Source organism: Rhinolophus sinicus, chromosome 2 (genome assembly GCF_057876585.1).
Source record: "Rhinolophus sinicus isolate RSI-liver-muscle chromosome 2, RSI-T2T, whole genome shotgun sequence".
In the NCBI taxonomy this organism is placed as follows: Eukaryota; Metazoa; Chordata; class Mammalia; order Chiroptera; family Rhinolophidae; genus Rhinolophus; species Rhinolophus sinicus.
This window is the reverse complement of record NC_142502.1, coordinates 100,474,435-100,495,176: the sequence shown is the minus strand read 5'-3', so window position 1 is coordinate 100,495,176 and position 20,742 is coordinate 100,474,435. Positions and strand designations below refer to the sequence as shown.

The window sequence follows — 20,742 nt, the reverse complement described above, 5'->3', positions numbered from 1 at the left end:
ACACTGAATGGTAACACCTGCCTGATTCAGGCTGTTTGAAGTGAGCTCAGTAGGCCGAGATCGGAGGTGGCCAACTGCCTACTCGTGTCAGTGCAGCACGGCACAGACCCTGCACGGCACCGCGGAGCTGCGGCCATCGTATCACGCTGAGGCCACAGGCGAAGGAGAGACGGCTGCATAACAGAGAGCTGAGGAGTGCGACCCCCAGAGCCTGGACTTGTGAGCTGGTCACGCAGAAAAACATGGCAGCTGGGGTTGAACTCAGAGCAGGAGAAATGACAAGGGAAGTGGACCTGGGTTCATAGTGATGGAATTTTCTTCCCACCAAAAAATGCCATTGAATAAGCCACCTCAGGTGGAGAGAGTGTGACAGGGAGGTCTCAGTGCACAGGAGCCTGGACTCTGCTCTGAGCTGTGGTCCCACATTCTGTCCTAGGACAGGTCAGCCCTCTGCCTCACTGTCCACACGGGGACACGTGACACCCAGCCGACTTCACAGGGCTGTGTGGGGACGGAAAGTGACAGCACTTACTTGGGTGCTGTCTGCCTCCACACCCAGAAGCAGAGCAAGGGGGGCGGACAGGCACCCCATCCATGCCCTGGGGCTGGCGGGAGGGATGGGTAGTCAGTGTCCACAGGAGGGGACTGCAGACGGGCCGTGGAGGGAGGGACGACACGAATGCAGATAGAACGGAAAGTCACCACTTTATTTCTAAGAGGAAACCCATAGCAGCAGTCTCAGGGATTGTTCTGAACACACACAATTTGCACATTTGCTCACTTAGGTTGTTCCACAAAACGAGGAAAAAGCCACAGCCTGCCCACGAATTAATACATGTTCCAAATAGCAACACTGCCCTTTGTGCTTCTTAGAATTTTGGACAAGCCCTGAGTCCTTCTTTACAAATGGCTTAGAAGAGCCACTGCCCCCCTCCAGGCCCAGCACGGCCCCCACCCTCCTACATCTCAGAGGCCTGGGAAGGGGAGTGGGGGCAGCGCTCAGAGCCCCCAAACGCAGAGGTGAGACTCTCTGGTGAATTCAGGATACAGTTTGGCAAGAGTAGCTCACGGGCAAGCGCCCACCGCGGCGCTCCTGCCACCTCCTCCACATCCCAGGCCGGAGGCTGGGCCTGAGGTCTCTCTCCTCTCGCTTTTCCAGGTGCTGGGGTCGGGGGTGGTTGGGACCTCGGTGCTCAGGATAGCCGGACACGGAGACTCCTGGCTGCCCCTCGGAGCAGCGCTGCCTCTCAGGTCACTTCTGGAAGGGAGCTCTGAGAACTGAGCTGCCCTCTGGCGTGGGGGAGGGGGAGGCAAGGCTCCGGCCAGCGCTGCGCCCCCTGCCGTCCTCTCCTATGAGCGTCTCAGATCTTACTGTCAGTGCCCCGCTCCATGCACGGTGGGGGCCGAAGAATGGGGGAACCAGGTAGACCCCATTGCTTGGGGCGGGGCTGCGAGGGCACACCTGTAGGAGCTGCACACAGCATCAGACCCAGGTGGGAGGCCACATGGCCTGGGAGTAAACCTGGAACTACAGGAAGCCTCTGGGACAGGCTTGGTGACCTGGTCCTCTCCATCCTAGCACTGCTGAGTCTTACGCCACAAGCCCCTGGGACTCACATGGTGGCAGGAGACTGTTTGGTGGCAGATGGACGGACTGCAATAATCAATGTCACCGTGTTCGCAGGGCGTCCATGGGCCCAGATCCAACCCCCCCAACACACACACCTCGGCGAGGCCTCTCAGATCTGCTGCCCACTTCCGTCCACACCTTCCTCCCCAGGCAGCTCTGCGCCTGGCCCCTGCGGGTAGGATGGAGCTGCCTCCACTGGCCCCGAAGGTGGCTTTCTTCACCTGTCCCAGCACGTCCCAGCCGCAGTGGAGCGGGACACAACAGTGGAGACAGGTGTGGACTCCTCTTCGCCCTCCCAGTTCAGGGCTATAAATACTCAGATGCAAATGGTAAATGCTCGAGGCCTTTATCACAAATTACAGGTGGCTGATTGTGAGTCTTTAGGGCGCGGCCTCTGGGGGAGTATTTCAGTGCTAAAGAAACAAGCCCACGGGGAGGGAGGCCCCTCGGTGGGCCCACCTGGCTCAGTGAGTCAGTCAGAGGAAGTGAAAGACCAGGCCCAGGCCAGAGAGCAGGGCGAGGGCACCCACACCCCTTCTGCAGGGCTGGAATGTTATTCCACGAGCATTATTACTTTAATAATAATTTTAAATGAGTAATTTAAAGAGACAGAGCAGTTATTTTCTAACAAATGTGTAGGGGGGGGCCCTTCTGGCTCCTTCTATGCCTGCTCCCCACCCAGCATGGAGACAGGTCCCAGCCCACGTTAGTCCAGCAGGAAGTCCTGCCTGAGGGGCGTGGGGGTGACATGCGGGGGGAGCTCGTTCCAGTCGTGTGTACAGCTCCCTAGTTTGCAGATGTGGGGTCACAGCCAAGCGTCTCGGCCCCTCCAGCCAGCCCGATGGAAACCAGCAGAATCACGTCCTCTCTCCTCCCTACAACCTTGAAGGGAGCCCGGATGCAACACAGGGGAAGCTGGTCTACCCTCCAACCCATCCCTTCTCGCCACCTTCTCCATTCATTGTCACACCAGGGCCTCAGCATCCGGTCCAGTAACCAGGTATGACCAGGTCACTCCGAGGAGGACTTGCCCAGCCTGCTCCAAATCATTCCCCTTCCCTTTCCCAGAAAGCCCTGAACAAACACCAGGCACCAGAGGACTTCTAATTTAATACTGTAATAATAAAAACCATGGTGGTACAGAACCACGAACTGCATTTTAAATTCCTAGGGCCACTAACGAGCACTGGACTCCTGCTGGAACTGCTGTCAGGACAAACATGCAGAATTGATGGCTGCGACCACAAAAGTAAACGGAGCGTGGCCTGTGCCCGCTGCAGCCACAGCCCGACAGCCACTGTGCCCCCACCACCTCGGCAGCGGGTTCCACAGGAACCGGCCACCCACGCACAAGACAGGATTAAATGGAAAATACCGAAAAGCAAACACTAACGAGGAAAAACTGGAAAGAGACAAATTTTTCTTTTCTCCTTTGACACCTTTCTTCTCTGTCCAAAGGGAGGTTCTTAACTGAAGCCCCAAATGGGGAACGGAGGCTCCCTCTTTATCACCCAGTGACTTCGGCACACAGGATTCTCTGTTTTTTCAGCACAGATTATACCTTCCTTTTTCCTGCATCTCTGCAAAGGATAAGTGATTACAATTTTGTTATCTTCTAAATTAAAAAAAACAGGTGAAGTTGGCAGGGTTGGAGCCGTTTGTACAGCAGTTTGACAATTGGGGCGACAACATAACTGCTGAGCAATTTTTTGCACAATTCAAAACTCATTTCATTTTCTTTTTTTTTTTTTCTTTTTGCCAAGGAATCGGTCTAACAAACATCCCACTGTTGCTGAAAATAATTTCTTTTCCCAACTCTTCTAGGAATGAAATACTTTTAATGTATTTATCATTAAATAAGATTTAAAAAGTGACAATTTAAAGAGCAATTGAGAAGAGTCCCCATCCATCATGGGCTCATGTCTCTAACTGAAATCAGAAGAAAAATAGAAAAAGCACTGAGACTGTGGGAAAACTGTGTGTGTGTGTGTGTGTGTGTGTGTGTGGCTGTGTGGGTAGTTGTGTGTGTGGCTGTGTGGGTATTTGTGTGTGGCTGTGTGGGTAGTTGTGTGTGTGGCTGTGTGGGTATTTGTGTGTGGCTGTGTGGGTAGTTGTGTGTGTGGCTGTGTGTGTGTGTGTGCCCACACGCATTACTGTTACACCCGGTTCGTTGGCAGCTACCCTGCCTTCAAGACTGCTTTGACCCGGATGCCAGCCCACTGCCCACGTGCCCTGACTGGCATGCTCAGTGCCACCCCAGCGGTCCTCCCAGGAGCTGCCACAAGGTGACCTTAAAGGCTTTCTCAGAAGACCTAATGAAGTTTGCTCTTTACTCGTCAAAAACCATGATTTGAAATGAAGGGCAGGGGTTCTGGCAGTGTTCTAGTCCTTTCCCTGGATGGTGGTTACAAAGCTGCCATTTTAGTTTAACTGACAAGCATCACAGTAAAGGACCAGAGTCACAAGCACCCCTCTGTCCGTCTCTGCCAAGGGTCCAGCCCGCCTGACCTTTCAGGCTGTGTCTTCACATGGGTGGGGGGGCCACAGCCCCTGCCCTGCCCGTGGCCTGGGCGAGTCTCCTGCTGGAACCCCACAGCTGCCAGCGCACAGAAGCAGCTCTGCCCTCTGCTGGGCTCACTCCGCGGGGGTCCAGGAATCCTTCTGTCTGCGTGCCAGCCCATCTTGTCACCCACATGTCCAGGTAGCTCCCTGAGTCTCTTCAAGTTTTCAGGCCACTTGGGTTGAGTTGGCCGCAGGGGAGATCTCCACGGGGGCAGCCAGGGCTCTAGAGAACGCGTCGCCTGCGGGCTTCTCTCCGCTGCCACTCATCCCTCTTTCCCTAGCGATCCAGGCCTCGCTCTGGGTGTGTCTGCTTCCACATGCGACAAGTGGGGTCTCCGGCCCCCCTCAGGAAGGCCCTGGCCCAGCCGGGCAAACAGAAAGAGTCCCTCATGCTCCTCAAAGCAGAAGGCCATCAGGAAGGCAGCGCTCCGGCCTGGTACCAGGAGGCAGAGCAGGGCAGGCTTTGCCAGGCCTCAGTCCCCGCCTGGGGGGAGGGGAGCTGGCAACCGCTTCTGGGAAGGATGGAGGCGGCACCACCATACAGAACCCGCCCTCAGTTCTCCCTGCTGCCATGCTGTCAGCGTTGCCTCAGTTTCCCCTCCTTTCTCTTAATCTAATAATATGAGCATCAGAAATGTTGCAGGAGAGTGGGAGGGGGCCAAACTCCATTCTCTCAAGGGCAGTAACCTGGCAGGTGCAAACACCAAAGGAAATTTCTAACAGGCAGGAGGGAGGAGACGAGCCCTGGCAGGAAGGGCACGCGTGTGGGTCTAGTGCTGAAGCTTCGCACGTGGTCTAATCTGTGCCACTTCCGGGGTGAAGCTGAGCTGCCCGGCGGTATTTAGTTACCTGGGCCTGGGATGGCCAGGTGTGCCGTGTGGCAGTGGAACTGACAGGTCTGGAAACAGCCTTCAGTCACCTCTTCCAGATCCTTCTTTAGCTCCGCCCCCATCCCTTATCCCAGGGTCCTCAGTGCGGCCTCTGAGCCCGGGACTCCTCTCTGGACAGGTGACTTCGGAGTTTAAAAAGAAGCCGGTCAATAGATGACACTTTCAAAACATTTGCAGTTGGCCCTTGCTCTGACTTACTTATGTGGCTGCCTGTGTCCCCCGCCGGGTGCGAATGCACTGCTGGCGGAAGTGCTGAGTGGACAGGAATTCTGTGCTTACGGGCCCAGGGGCCCAGGGGCTGGAAGCAGGAGGCGAGGCCAAGCCCCAGAGGGCGGCCCCCACTGCAAGCAGGTGGAGGCACCGCTGGTTACAGGAGTCTGCCTCCCTCCCATTGCTAAGTGCGGGGCGCCCCGCAGGGGTTCCGCTCACCCCACACAGGGGAAGTGGATGGATCAGAGTGAGGGCGCAGAGGGAGACACAGAGCCCTGGGTGGGGGCTGCTGGCCCAGCGGCTTCTCCTCCCCCAGGACCGCTCCTCCCTGGCCTGCACTCACACAGCAGACTACCTTCCCCGAGAATAAGGCAGCTGATGCTGCCCTACTATTCTAGTACCCATCAGTCACACAGAACTAAGTTCCACTAGGAGAAAACTGTCGACCCATTGCTCTTCGTACATCCACAACCAATGTGTCTTGGAGACGCCAAAAGGGAAGCCCCTGTCAGCCGAAGCCAGGTCACAGGTGGTACAGAGAACCCTGCATCTGAAGAAGCTTCAGGTGGAGCTGACAGACAGCCAAGGGAGAACTGTGCAGGTAAGCCAGCAGCAGACAACAATCTGATTATTAAGACAACAGCAGCAGATGAAGCTGTGCGACTCAGACGAGACTGTTTCAGTGACGACTGGGAGGAAAGCATCTTGGAACTGCTGTTTTTCATCAGTCCTGGTAGAGAACTGTGGTCTGGGGGACACACCAGACTGGGCTGCAAAGGAGGCTGGAGGGCACCGACTGGCAGGAGGGCTGTCGCCGTACGTGGCCCAAGTGTGTCGATTCGAGGACAGGTCCAGCCCAACCGGAAGTTGGTACAGTTATATACACGTGCTTCTGACCATTAAATTAGCAGGTGGCATGACAGCTATTTCCTTGCCAGCCCTCCAAGTTTGAAGGGTGGGTACATTTCAGAAATGACAGGTTAAGGACCCTGCAGTTTGAGTGATTATTAACTCTAGTGTCCATGGGTTGGTTTGTTCATTGTGTCTTTTGTTGAACTTCCTCCAAGGGTTTCTTATCAGCCCAGGAGTCACGATGAGCTGCATCTGGGCCTCATTTAGCAGAGCACGTGATGTGTCTCGGCTCTACCTCCGGCTTAACCATTCAAAACTAAGGAAGGAAAATTACAGCGTCAAAGGGATTCAAACAAGTGATTTGCTGTTTGAGCATTTCAAAAGATCTGGAACACCTATGATTCAGCAAATGGAAAATAGCTAAAAGAAATACAAAATTATTTAGTTGCCAGGGCGATGTGTTCCACAAAGTAACCACTATGGAAACCCATTTCCTAAAGGGTGCCTCCAGGTAATAAAGGCTCATATATTCTCTTCCACTTGAGTGTGCACATGCCAATTTTGTATTCCGACCCGGGCCTGTCTATTACTTCCTTCTGTTCCCCCGCCTGGGTTAGATTAGAGAAGTAGGGTGTTAACGGGGAACTTGATGAAGATTGAAGACCCATTTTCTCCCCCTGGAGGCCAGTCTGATTTGAACAAATTGAGGAGAACAAAGCGGCCCCTTCCTGCCCTTGGGAGAAACCTGCTCTGTGTCTGTTCCTGCAGCCAAGTCTGCTTCTCTGTGGGGCGGGGGGTGTGGGGGGAACACCCGTTCTTGCTGCCATCCGGGCCCACCGAGTCCCTCCACATCATGCTTCCTTTATTGGTGCTGCCGGTTGGGTGAGCGCGAGTTGGAGCCCGGGCTGGAGGGCAGTGAGCTGGCGCTGGGGGCCTGCAGGGCACGGGGGTCGAGCTGCTGGCTGGCAGGGCTGTTGTCCCCCGGCCCTGATTCCTCGCCATTTTCCTCCTTCTGGCTGCTCTGCTGCTCCGGACACTCAAAGTGGACACAGTGGAAGACCTGAGGAGAGAAGGGAAAGAGCCCGTGAGTGAGAGGTCGGTGTCCTGCCCTGGAGCTGCCACCAGTTGGGACACTGTGCTGCCAGCTCTGGGGGGCTGCCACACGGGAGTGAGAGGAAGTCCTTCCCACTCCCCCTGCCCCTGGTGTACACACTGGGAAGCAACTAGAAGGTTGTAAACACATTTCAATCAGGATAGGAGTAAATGGACCGATGGTGTGAAAGTTATACGCAGCACCACGTGGATTCCTATAAAATGTTCTCACTGAATTTCTCTCTTGTCTCAGGCGCTCTTCTTTGTAAGTTAATGAACTAATTAATTCTTGTATTTAGCAGTTGGGCTAAAAGTCAACAGGGGTTGAATTGACGGTGGTGATGGTGGCACAACTCGGTGAAGATGCTAAAAACCACTGAATTATACACTTTAAATGGGTGAGTTGGATGGTGTGTATCTCAATAAAACTTATTTTGAAAAAAGCCAGCAGACATTACCCCAGGGGAGGACCTGACTTATCTCCAAAGGTGCAAACAAGCCCCGCCTTCCCTGCATAATTATACTGTGGCCCAGAGCGTGGGGTGGGTAGGGGGCACAAATGATAAGGCCTGGGCCCTCACCAGGAGGAGCCAGCCACCCCCCAGCAGCCAGGAAAAGGTTCTCTCCCCCGCAGCAAGTCTCTCCGGAAACCTTTCTGAGCTCCGTGCTGTGCTACTTGCAGACAGGGGACCGCACAGCCCAGCGCTCAGCCAGGGGGAGCCTTGGCCATGACCTTGACAACACACAGCACAGCTGTGGGAAGCCGTGGTGTGAGCCTAACACATCTGGTACGGAGCAAAGGTCACCGCTGGATGTGAGCTGCGGGGGGCAGGGAGGAGGGGGATCAGAGGAAGTCTCTCAGAGGCGGGCCTTCAGGGGTACCTCCCGCACCCTCCCCAGCACACATGGAAAGTCCTCTCTCCACTGGGGTGCCCGCTCTTTCTGGGGTTCCTGTCCTGAGTTCGCTGAAGCGGAGGAACCACACGCTCTGCAGTGGTGGTCTTCAGTCTGGGGTACCCTCAGATCTGCTTTCCAAGGATCATGCTGGCAGCTTGAAGGAAATCAATTTCCAGATCCTCAAATTCCATATTTTCCAAAACTGCCTGAGAACATGACTGAATTCACAACGCCATTCCCGCCTCACAGAAAGCACAGCCCTCCTGCCCCGCCTGCCGCGCCCTGGCCCTGGCTGGGCACAGACCACCCCCCCCATGAGCCTCTGGTGAGTCACAGGCCCCAATGTCTCCCAGTCCCTGTGACGGTGACACTTGGCCTGAGGGAGATGTTCTGAATTCAGAACTGAAGTATATTCCGACTTATGTAATTTTTTATAAAAAGGAACTGGAATTTTTCCAGAATTATGAAAACATTTTCAAGATACTCTGGCTAAAACTCATGGATGTAAGTTTCCACAATTACTTTCACATTGATGTACCTTCTTCAATGAGTTAGTTAAAATCTGTTTGAGCAAATCAAACAGATATTTTGATTATCAGATATTTATTCCTAATAATTAGTACTCGTCTTCCATCTTGTTTATTTTTTCCTACCTCATATTAAAAATAATTTTATTTAAACTGAAGACATATTTTACTTCTCAACCTTAAAATATTCAAAGGATTACATTTTTTTCCAAACCCCTTTTAGGAGATACGCAAACAAAATGTGAGTAAGATATTAGGGCACTGAGGAAACCCTGAACTCGCCACAGACTCCTCCAGTCAGCAGGCAGGACCTGGGGTGCGGGCGAGGGCACGGTGTGGTCAGAAGTGTTCCAGGCAAGGGGGGACACACTGAAGACGCTGGGGAGTGACAAGCCCAGGGTGTCCGAGCAGATCCCGGCAGCAAACCATGGGGAAGTCAGCGGTGGGGCTGGCAGGGGCTTTGGAGCAGGACTCCCCCAGGATCCGTCGCTCACCCCATAAACACTGACTGGCTGCTTCCCACAGGACCCGGCCAGTACATCAGCTCCAACAATAAAGATGCTGGCCTCAGGAGTGTGTGTGCTGGCGACATGGTCCTGGGATTTGGGGGAAGATTCCTCTGCAATGAGGAGCAGGGCCTGGAGATGGAGGGCAGCGCGGGGAGGGGGATCGGCTTGGGCCAACAGCACCTTCCCCAACCAGTGGTGAGAGGTCTGGGCAGGAGGCCCCAGAGGCCAAGCTAGGGTCCATGAGGCACTGAAGGAGAAAACCAGACAGACCTTGATTAGAGGTGAGGTTTAGAGCAGTGGGGTCAATCCAAGAGAGGCTCCAACCTTCAGGCTGAGACGAGTTGGCACAGGCTCACGGGGGCGGCCTGGCAGCGTGAGTCCCAGCAAGAGCAGAGGCTAAGCTCAGCGAGGGCGGCCTCAGCGGAATGGGATAAGGGTCAGATCTAGCTCCTGAGGGTCCTGGTGGCCCCCAGTCTTAAAGAAACTTGTGTGCTGGCACTGAGCCAGCAATGTGACAGGAACTGAGCTGGGGGAGCCAGAGAGCCACCAGTGACTGGGGCTGGGGGGCCAGGGGCAGAAGACCCGCTGCTAGAACACAGCCTCCTGGACAAATAGCTGGCAGGGCCAGGCTCTCCACACGGTGAGGCGCTACCTTATCCCAAGGCTTGCTGCCTTTGGCCGCCAGGCTTCTCCTACACCAGCCAGAGGCCCTAGATAAGTAAGATGATGCAACTTGTAAGGCTGTAGTTGAACTTGCAAATGCTGAGGCTAAACCATGAGTAACTGGTTTGTGGTGATACGCCAAAGAAGGGCAGGTAGGTGCCCCGATGCCTGGAGCCTGTGTGGACAGCCAGGAAAGGTAGGCCACGTGGCACAAGGGCACGGCCGGCGGTGCTCAAGCCCAGAGGGCGGGGCACATGGGCACACTGCTGCCCCCCCATCTTACCCCCCCACCACCCAGTGCTCCCAGGAGAATTGCAACCCTCCTGCTCCCTTGGGTAGGGGCCCAACCTTTCCTTCCCAGGGGTCTGCTGGCTGGGGAGGAGCCACTGAACCTTGGATCTGCCCATGCTGGGTGAGTCCAATCCTGGATAAGGCCCATCTGTAGGGGATAAGGCACTAGCACCCTGGGAGCGGGCAGGGTGCAGGGCGGGGCTGGGGGACACGGCCGATCTCCCTGAGGCGGGACCAGGCAGAGGTGACTGGAGTGGGCCAGGAGGTACAGCTGCGGCCGACAGCTGGGGGGACGAGGGGCTGCCCCTGCCTCTTCCGGGAGCTTACACGTTGCACAGCTCGAGCACGAACATGCACACGCACCGCGCATGCCCTCGTGTGTGCACACAAACCCATGCCACGCACACACCATACGCAGGTGTACACATGCTCAGGCACACACACACCCGGCTACTGTAGAATCAAGTTCGCAAAGAAGACAAATGTAATGTCAACTGTGAAATTATATTTAAAATATAAATTCTGTGCTTACCTTCCTGCATCACTATTTTTCCATATTCCCACTTCAATTCATTTATCTACCACTGTTTCAAATTTCACATTTCAAACTATAATATTAAGGCTAAGTGAGGCATGCATCTTCCGGCCTGCTCTCCTCATTCTGGCAGAGACTTTTTTCTTAGTGAGCTGGTTTCTCTCCTCACACCTCAGGCCTGGTGCTGTCCCTGCCCTGTGGTGTTAGCCCCGTCTCTCCTCCTTTTTCCTTTCCTTCCTTCCTCTCTTTCTTTTATAGCAAGTCTCCCTCTTTGGGCCCATCTGCAGGTGCTTACCTGTCAACAACCAGGTGGGAGGGCCTTTCATGGAGATTTAAAAACTATTTGGGCCATCGGCTCTGACCTGAGCTATGCAAGGTAAATCAGAGAATCTCCTAAGTGCGACTATTAATCTACTCTTCTGCACCAGCTTCACCTTTAAGCATTCGAAGTGACAAGACCACCTTCTGCTGGGTTACTGACAGTCTCTTTTGCTTTATGAACACTGCTCTTTCCAAGCATGGGACAGTAGGGACACAGCCAGGCTGAGTGGCCAGGGCGACCCCCACGAACACATCCCGCTTCCTCACGTCCCACTCGACACTCTCAAGCTGCCCCTAGAGCTGTCTGTAAGGGAGCAGCCTGCCCCCTTCCTCAGCGTGGCCCAGTCACACTTCCCACGCCCATGTCTCCACCTTCTCTGAACACGTGGCCTCTCACTGCACCTGCGCCTTCCTGACCCCAAGCTCCTTATCCTGCCCCATGATGTAATTAATTCTTCATCTGTGTGACCCCAGTGCTCACTCACGCCCTGTCTCAGAGCTGCAGGCTGAAGCTAACCCCGGAACTGCCTTACACTCGTCCTTCCTCGAGCACTCCCCTCTTGTATCCAGTGGGTTTTCTTTCCTTGTGCTCGCATCCAACCCGCCCTGAGCCCTGCCCTGCCCCGCGAGGCCTCCAGTGCCTCCCGCCTGAGGCCCAGTGTCTCTCCTGCCTCTGTCTGCTGCTCTGTCGGTTCCCATCTGACTCAAGGACCAAGGCGAGCTCGTCCTTTCTCTCGCTCAGGGCCTTGCACACATCAATGAAAATCCTGGATTGAAAAATAAAGTTAGAAAGGCTCTCAGTGTGGCCGGGCACTAACTAATGGCTGGTTCTTCAGAACATGCCTTCACCTAAGGAAGGGTTCCCGGAAGTGACGCTACCCTGAGGGGCAGGGTGGCTTCCTGCTCTGCACGGAGCTGGTAACAAACCTGGGAAGCCACTCTGCCTGCAGTGAGCACTTAATGTTCACCGGCCTGACTCTTCCTGCCTCATTCCCTTGTTAGTCCCACTTCTCTAACTTGGGTGATGTTAACTGCATAACCATCTTTAGCCCATGTAACCAACCTGTTTTAAAATCATAGTGCAAACGGCTGCTATTCCCAATACACCTAACAATACTGACGGCAAATCTCCACAGGCTAGTTTGGTGTTCTCCTATGAATATTTCTCCTCGAGGAATCATGACCACTCCTCTCCCTGACACCACACAGCCCATGGTCGACCCTTCCACCTAAGCTGGGGAAACCAGAGGCTGTGTTAGCCTCAGCTGCGACCCGCCTGGCTGAGCTCCCCGGTGGTTCTGGTGGGAGTTCTGAGGCCGGATGTGAGGGATGAGGGCAGCTCAGAGCCATGCTTCAGTCTGACCTGGAGTCCCAAGAGTGTCACTAAAGGACCAGCTAACTTTAATGCGGGCGCCCTGAGCGTCTCTGGAGAGCCACACAGGTCTGCTGGATTCAAAGGCGACACACAGGAAACAGTTACTTTTATTAAGCCACAAACTGAGGGGTGAGGGTTCTAAGTGAAAAAGGGTGTTTTACAAATGGAAAGATGCGTGAGGCCTGAAGTCAACAAAGAGACAGTGTGCAGTGGGCATCAGAGGGAACAGGCTAAGGGCAGGCGGAAGTCGGGAAAGGACCGGTGCTTCCATGTGCCAGGCACAGAGGGCAGAATGAGCGTGACACGTACAGTAGGTGTGGCTGGAGACGCCAAATGTGTGAGTAGGGTTCAGAGGTCAGGAGGTCTGAGTGCATTCATTCATTCACTTATTCCACCAACACTTACGAGCGCCTCCTGCATGCGCCCCCGTGGGAATCCGGGCCCCTCCGAGTGCACCATCCAGTGAGGTGAACAGATATATTAGCGGAAAAGGAAGGAGCTCTGGGCATAAGGGGAGCCATGAGGGTGTAGAGGAGGGGTCCTCAGCCAGCCTGGGGAGTCAAGGATGCTTCCTGGGAGAAGATGTCTGAGCTGAGTTGAGAAGGTCAGAGGAGGGAACCCTCAGTGTAGAAGAAGAGGGGCGACCGCTGCAGGCTTTCAAGCTGAGGGTGATGACACAGAAAGCAGGAAGGTGTGAGGTAGGGGTGCTGGGGGCAGTGTGCGCAAAAGGCCACAGCTGGGGGACAGAAGGAGGGCCCGGCCCAGACCTGCGCAGGGAGCTAGGGGCTCTGGAGGGAGGAGACTCTTAAAAAAGGAGGATTTTTTTAATTTAAAATATTGCAAAAGCAATACAGATTTATGGTGACAAATAATTTAAGTGTCAAAAGAAAGTAGATGACAACAAACCCTTAAACCTCGTGTAAAAAAAAATCATAATATAAACAGAACCACTTTAAAATAGAGCCACAGCTGCCATCCCAGAGGAACTGCCTCGCATGTGTTATGCCTCCCACGTTTGGAATGTTAAAACAGGGCACAATCACCTTTGCACTGGGCCTAAAACAACACTGTGTCCCAAAGAACCGTTTGCAAGGATGACAGGAGGGCAGATACTATGACTGCCTGACTGACGGCTAAGGTGTTTAGTTAGCATCACTATGATATGTTATCTGCACCGATAGAAATGCCTTCCTTCTAGTAACGTAATTGTTTCCCTTTCCTTTCTCATAAATACCCATCGCCTTTGTCTCCTAATTGGACATTATCCGGGCTTCTGCATCAATCAGTGCTTCCCGAATGGTTATTCTTTGATCTCAAATAAATGCTTGTTGCCTCTCACTTTGAAAGGACTTTTATTTTCAGGTTAACACTTGAAATCCCCTGATGGAGAACTCAACAATTTGGGATAAACAGGAAAGAGTCATTTTAAAAGGAAGAATAACAGAACTTGTAACAGATTCAGTAAAACTGATACAAGGAAGAAAATGGTCCACAGTGACTGCAGGGATTCTTTGGGAGGACGAGGCTGGCAGACTGTGGTGCTATGGAAGGTGGCAGCAGCGGGGGCCCCGGGGCTCCAGGCTCAGTAACCACCAAGGACCTGTAGTCACCGTCAGATCCTTTCGCTGTTTTTGTTTTTGAAACTTCGATGACCTCACTGAGCACAAACACTACCCAGGCACTGCACACACCTCCCAGCCCAACAGGGGAGCGGGTGGGGCAGAGGCGCCCCTGCCAGGTAACGGGGTGCCCAAGGTCACACCCATTCAACCTCAGGGCCAAGGAGCTCCAAAGCCTGTGGTCTCTCGGCATCAGATGCCTGCCTCACACACAGTATATCACAATAGCATGTGATCAGTAATACGACAGGTGTGTGAGAAATTAATTTTCTTGGGAAAGGGGAGTTTCGGGAAAGTCAGAGAGGAAGACTTGCATCAACTAGGCCTTGAAGAGCTGGGAGGCAGATAGGGAGGGGAGTGGCCTCCCACGAGGGGCCAGAGAGAGCACTTCGGAATCAAGGTCTGGCCTTGGCATCTCGCTCCCGGCAACCTGTCCCCTACCCACTCGGTCACCCCTCTACAGAGCCCTGTGCTGGCTCAGCCATCTCGGGATAATCCAGCCCACCAGCCTTGCACCTAACACGGCACCAGTGCAAAGGCAACGCCCAGCCAGGTCCTGGACGACTGCAGAGGCAGCACAAGCACCCGCGTGTGTGCGCCTCCCAGCATCGTGTGCAGGCTGGGGCTCCTTCCCTCGGGACGCCACCTTCAGATGTGCACGCATTGCGCATGGACACCCAGACAGCAGGCACGTGGTTGGGGCCAGCAGAGGTGCATGAAGGGAGGGGGGCTGTGGCGTCTCTGCTCCTTTCCTGGGAAACTGGAGGAGTGGGGGGATGCCATCTGGAAATGTGCTGCTGGTCCCATCACACCCCCAAGCTCCTCTTTCCACTGAGCACCTGGGGACCTCCCTCTAGGTGGAACAGCCAGGTCCTGAGTTTCTCTTTGCTCAGAAGCTTGTGTGATCCAATTTCTTTCATCTGAACCTTCCCAAGACTGCAATACCTCTTGGAAAGGATGTGACCAAAAGTGAATGAGGCATACAGGGCAGAGTCACACTACTGATTTATGCAAAACCATTACCACCGTTGCCGCATCATTTTCCCTTCCCCTTTTCGGCAATCATGTATCCCATTAGCCTGTTTGATTGCCGCTGCTCACAAAGGGGCACCTTCGCTGAACCAGCGTCAATGGCCTCTGGATCTGTCCCCCGAGAGGAGCCGGCTAATTTGGAATGTAGTCGTGTGCATGACTCTGCCACAGCCTCGGTCACTATCCAGCGTCCTTTTCTGAAGCTGCTGTTTAGTATCACTTTGCCTGTCCTCTCCGGGAGCCATAACTCTGGATGCTGGAGGTAGTCGGGGATGTTCTTTTCTCTGGGAACCCTGGACAGGAGGCACACGACTGCAGCAGCGCCTTCTCGGTCAGGCTGGTTCCTCGGCTGGCTGCTGGCTGCCTTTTATTAGAGGGACTCCCCAAGCACTATTTGTTTGACATGTCTTCAAGGTTTTTAAAAGCAGAGAAGCCTCTGCTAATTTTCCCAAGTTGGCTTGAGAGTCCACTGTGAACTGCAGCAGAAATCAGGAAAATTTAATAAATGGTGATCAATGCCTCTGCCTTGCCTTTCTGGTTTCTCCTGAGTAATTTTCACAGACTGCTTTCATGCCAACCGATACAAATAGGATTTCTGATCCAAGCTTTCAACTTACATTTACAAGGCGAGGTATCTTTATAATAGATATCTACCTCTCAATGATATTTGCTCATAAGTCAGAAACAGAGACGTGGCTTCTGAGTTACACCACCCTGCGGACTTCCTGTTTTTTTCACAGCGTCTGGCGGGTGTGGCAGCATCACACACCCACTCGGCCCAGTAAACTTAACTGATTCTGATGATGGTGACAATTAACACCTTTCTTACACTCCTCTTAGGGGCAGAAGACTCCCTCCACAGACTGCAGGGATATTTTATTTGGGTTCCTTTAAAAATGAAGACCAAATGTTTCTAGCAAAACACCACTTTTTATAAATCAGAATTTTATATATGGACATCCAAACAGCCCAAAACATCGTTTTCAGGTGAGGAACCCGTTTCACAGGGAGACATATACAGACTGAGCAACAGTCTTCAGCACTGCCTAGGATGGCGGGGTACCAAATCGTTTTGCACAGCATTCACTTCTAATGGGATGCGAGTAAGTTTCTTGGTGACGCTGCTTACACATGGCAACTTTCCAATGTCACTATCCCATATTCACATCAGCCAGGGCACCCAAAAATAACTGAAAGTCCATGGCTTGGAACGTTCTGGAAAAAGGGCCTTTCCAATATGTATCACCCCAGGCAGCCCCGAATTCCTGATTCTGTTTCCTATGTGTACACACCCTAGGGTTCCAGGGGCAGCGATTCACTTACTTAATTAGTTTGGCTCTGGAGTGGCAGAAGGTATCTTTTTATTGTTGAAAAATGAAAGAACAAAAGAAGGGAAATGTCCTAGTTCCCAGGTAGGACCTGGTTGATGTGGCCCTATCAAGGACCCTTCCCGCTGGACAGGCATTGAGAGAGCCCGGCATGGCCCCACTCTCCCCGGAAGGCTGTGCACGCAGCCCCAGCCCTCCTGGGTAGTTTTTCACCTCATCCAGGGGATGTGCGTCTGTTCTGTCTGAAGAGCTCCAGCTGCATGCAGATTTCAGGCCTAACGCCTAATTGCTGGCTCAGCAGTGGGACCTGTCTGATATTATCCTCACAGGCCGGAGGTCTCCCTTCATCTCACTGCTCAGCGGCTCCCAGCACTCACCTGCTCAGGTTCCGGGAGCACCTGCTCCTGGGCCAGTTGCTTGGTGCAGAATTATCGCTGCTCCAATACAAGAGGCATAAGGACTAGAGTGCTTGGAACAATGACACGTGCTTGCTGTTGTGTCACCTTCCCTCTCTTCTTCCAATAAAATCTTTCATAATAGACATTTAAGTACAAAGATGCCTATAAAAAGGTCTTCCGTTATAATTATGCTACAAATTAAATATTTTTCTGCTGTTTTTCTGTCTCACTGGGAATGAACCTTTAAGATCTAGTTCATTCTCCTTATTTTAAAGATAAGTGTCCTGAGAGCCAGGGAGGTGCAATGACTTGCTGGGAGTCACACAGCAGGTGGAGGGTGTGGCTGCCGCCAGTGCTGAGGTCTCCTGGTCCACATGTGCCGAGACTCTGCCCTTCCTTCTACCCACTTCTCTCTCTCACCTCCTGCCCCATGCATTATGCCTGTTTCTCAGGCTTACTTTTCCATCCTCCTTTCTTCTTAGCTTGACTCTTCTGAGGCACCTGACCTTGACCATGTGTAGTCTTTAATCCACGTTAAGCTCACCTTTAACCACCTCCCACCCATCCTGTATTTTTCTCCCAGTAAATGCTTCCAGACATTCTCACAGCCATCACAGCCCTCCGATTCTCCAAGGTCACGGGGATTACAGCCATGGTGAGATCTTCATTCTCCCTCATTCCTCAGATCCAGGCTGTCAGCAGTGAGTCCTCAGAGCTGATTTCCCTCAGCACCCTGCACCAAAGCTCTGGCCCCAGTCTGATTTATGGATGGGCTACTGTGTGCTGGACACTGGGCTGGGTGCTGGGACATGAAGATACCACGACTCGGTCTCTGCCCTCAAGAAGTGCGGTGCAGTGGGGGAGCCAGGCAAAGCCTCCTGCTAGGACGACTGTACAAATTCACAGGTGCCAGGCTGGCCTACCTGGCCTGGCCCTGGGCTCTGCCGCTGCAGTGCTTATCCTCTCTCTGCACACACCTAGTCCTGCCCTTGCAAATGCCACCTCGGCCTCACATACACCACACAGGGCACCCAGGTGCTGTCTGAAACCTGGTTTGTTTCAATGATTTCTATTCCCCAGCAGGTTTTATCTGTGTGTACCCTTTGCCCATCACTGCCGCATGCAACCCCTGGACTGCCGGGTTCTCTGTGGCAGATGTTGGAGTCTGAGGGCTGGAATGGGGTCTCTGCGCTGATCATGAGCTCTCTGAGGGATGAGGCTTGCCTGTCCATCCACTGGCTCCGTATCTCCGCCACCAGGATGGTCCCTGTCAATTCTGGTGCTGCCGGCTGAAAACCCTGGCCTTGGGAGCCAGCGTGACTGACGTGCACCTTCAGGCCTGAGAGGATATCCTCTAGATACTGCCAGGGAAATCCTCGGGGAGCCAGAGAGAGCATGATCAGACCTGAGGGTGGAGTCTGGGAAATATGATCACTACGCCAGGAAAGAGCTTTAATAAAAAACAGTCCGTTTCCCTGTTTGTTTTTTTCTGCACTAGAGCCACATGTTGCTATGGGAACAAGGATGGCACTGGGAGCCCACAGCCACTCACCGGCCTGATAGAAGCCTGTAAATAAGTTGTGCCTCACTCCAGGCTCCGCGCTGAGTGGTCCTGGAGGGCAGCTCAAGTAGCCACTTGCAGACTTTCAGTCCTGCAGGTGCCGGCTCGTGCACAGCCTCTGTCCTTCTCAGGCTCTTGGGTAGGTGACTATTCCCCACCCAACGAGCATCGAGCCTGTGAGGAGGACCTGCACCCTCCCTTCCTCCTCCAAAACCCTCCGCACACCACCCCCTTCATGGCTACCCAATCCCAAGGGCCATTTTACAGATGAGGAACCCCCTCCACAGGCCCGGGCCCCTACATCCATCCACACCAGCCCCCCTGATTCAGTTCCCACCACTGCACTTTCGTCTCTACCATTGACTGCTACTCGCAATGCCACTAGGGTCAAGCGCTCTTCCTGGGGGTTGGTCTCTCTCAGGCAGTGAAGCCGCAGCTCCCCTAAGGAGGGGCGCTGCCTTGGTTTCTCTCCTAGATCTAGCACGGGCTTGCGCACAAACTTGCCTACAGGACACATCTGCTCGCCAACATGTGACTCAGATAACCGGGCCAGGGCAGAGCGGGGCTCATTTCTGTGGCTTTACTACTTATTATATCTTTTTGGGAGATGGAGCAGCCTGGATACTAAGAGCCAGACTGCCTGGGTTCAAATCCGGGCTCTGCCACTCACCAGTGGGCTGACCTTGTACAAATCACTCACTTAAGGTCGCTCAGCTTCAGTTTCCTCATCCATTTCCCTTTTTTGCTTAAAGCAAAACATTAAATGTGAAAGCCATGCACTAAAACGCGCATGAAATACACTTGCACGGCTTGCTGAATTACCTGTGAGCGCCACGTAAGCCCCACATGGGTGATAGATCAGGAGCTCTGCTGGCCCCTGTGGTCCCTCCCGGTGGCCCTTCCTGATCCGAGCCCTGCCGCCCGAGGAAACCACAGTTCTGGCTTTAATAACAATGATCATTTCTCTGCTTAAAAAAAGAATAGTTTTACCACCTGTGTATGCATCCTTAATTAGTTTAGTTTGCCTTTTTTGGAGACTGACATGAATGTAATCCTACCACACGTACTTTCGGGTCTAGGGTCACACAGATCGCACCGGCCCCTCTAACTGCGTCCTACACTTGCTCGTCCCTTCTCTCGCAGACGCACCGTTGCACGGGGTCGCATTTGGGTCTGGGATGAGCAGTGCTGCTGCAAGCATCCTCGTTCTCGCATCCTGAGATTGTGTAAGAGTTTCTTTAGAGACTAAACACAGGTAAGTGTTTACAGGGCAGGTGTGCGAGTGTTCAGCGTTGGTAGGTTGTACCAAACTGTTCTCCAGAGTGGCTGCTTCCGTTCATACCCCCACTGCACTGGACGGGAAGTGCCCATCGCCCCTCACCTTTGCTGACACCTGGTATTGAGTCTCCTCATTAAAATGCAGGGAGAGCAGAACCTACTTCACATATGAGGATTACATAGTATAATAAATATGAAGGGCTTGGAATAGGGCCTGGTACACAGTGAGTGCCAGGTATTATAATTTATAATAATAGTAGTCATAATAATTATTATTATAAGGGCCCTAAAGTAGGAGATGCTGAGGTATTTGGCACACGTACTTTTCCATTTACAAAATTTCCTGGTTTAGGAAGCTCCTCAGTATGACAACAGAAACACTGCCTCTGAATGCCATGGTCTCTCGATGATGAGACGCTGAATTACTAATTCTTTTTCTTTGTTTGGCTGATGATGGGGAGAGGGAGAGAGGGATGGACAGACCGAATGATTCATTCACTCATTCAGCTGGCAGGTGCTCTGCGACTTGCCAGGCCCATGCTTGGTGCCGAGGATACCAAGATGAATATGACACAGCCTCTCTCCTCAGCTACATAAATTCGATAAGCAAATGGAACGCTGAGAGCTGCCTACAGACTGTCAATACCACCCTTAGTTTCTGTTACTGACTGGCAAAAGCTTTCACGTGGGTTCTCGTGAGCAGGAGCCCAGGCTTTGTATGAGGCATAGAGTTAGTTGTTCCTGGTCCTTTTTAACCCTTGGGGCTGCTCAGCCCCCTGAGCTCCCTGCCTAGGAAAAATCATTCCAAAGCTTGCTCTTAAATGCAGGTTTTCACAAAAGCCACAGCAACAACAACAACAACAACAAACCCAAACACACATACACACAAAAACCCCAAAAACAAAAACCAAAAATAGGCGTAACTTCTATTTCTTTTAATACATTAACTTCTTTTCATGGGTCCACAGACAGGTCTCCTTGGGCCCAGGCTGCTCTCCTTAAGGATGGAGGAGTGGGAAAGACCACTGTTCTAGGTAATTCATGGAATGAAAAGGACGGGTCCATGGGAGGCGCTGCGTCAGAACCAGTGTGGCTCTGTGGCCCCTGGAGCGAAACAGATCTGCTGGGACACGGGCGGTGTTGTCACCAAGGCCTGGTTTCTAATTTGTTTT

The 20,742-nt window shown here is 53.1% G+C and overlaps 1 protein-coding gene across 1 annotated transcript in view; it reads right to left on the bottom strand.

Annotated features, from left to right (window-relative positions):
• Positions 1-688: 688 nt before the first annotated feature.
• BTBD9 (BTB domain containing 9) overlaps positions 689-20,742 on the bottom strand; it is a 397,135-nt gene continuing 377,081 nt past the window's right edge. Inside the window, exon 11 of the mRNA XM_074332880.2 lies at positions 689-7,204. Coding sequence (XP_074188981.1) covers positions 7,007-7,204 — 198 coding nt within the window. The 3' untranslated portion in view covers positions 689-7,006. The remainder of the gene's footprint in view (positions 7,205-20,742) is intronic.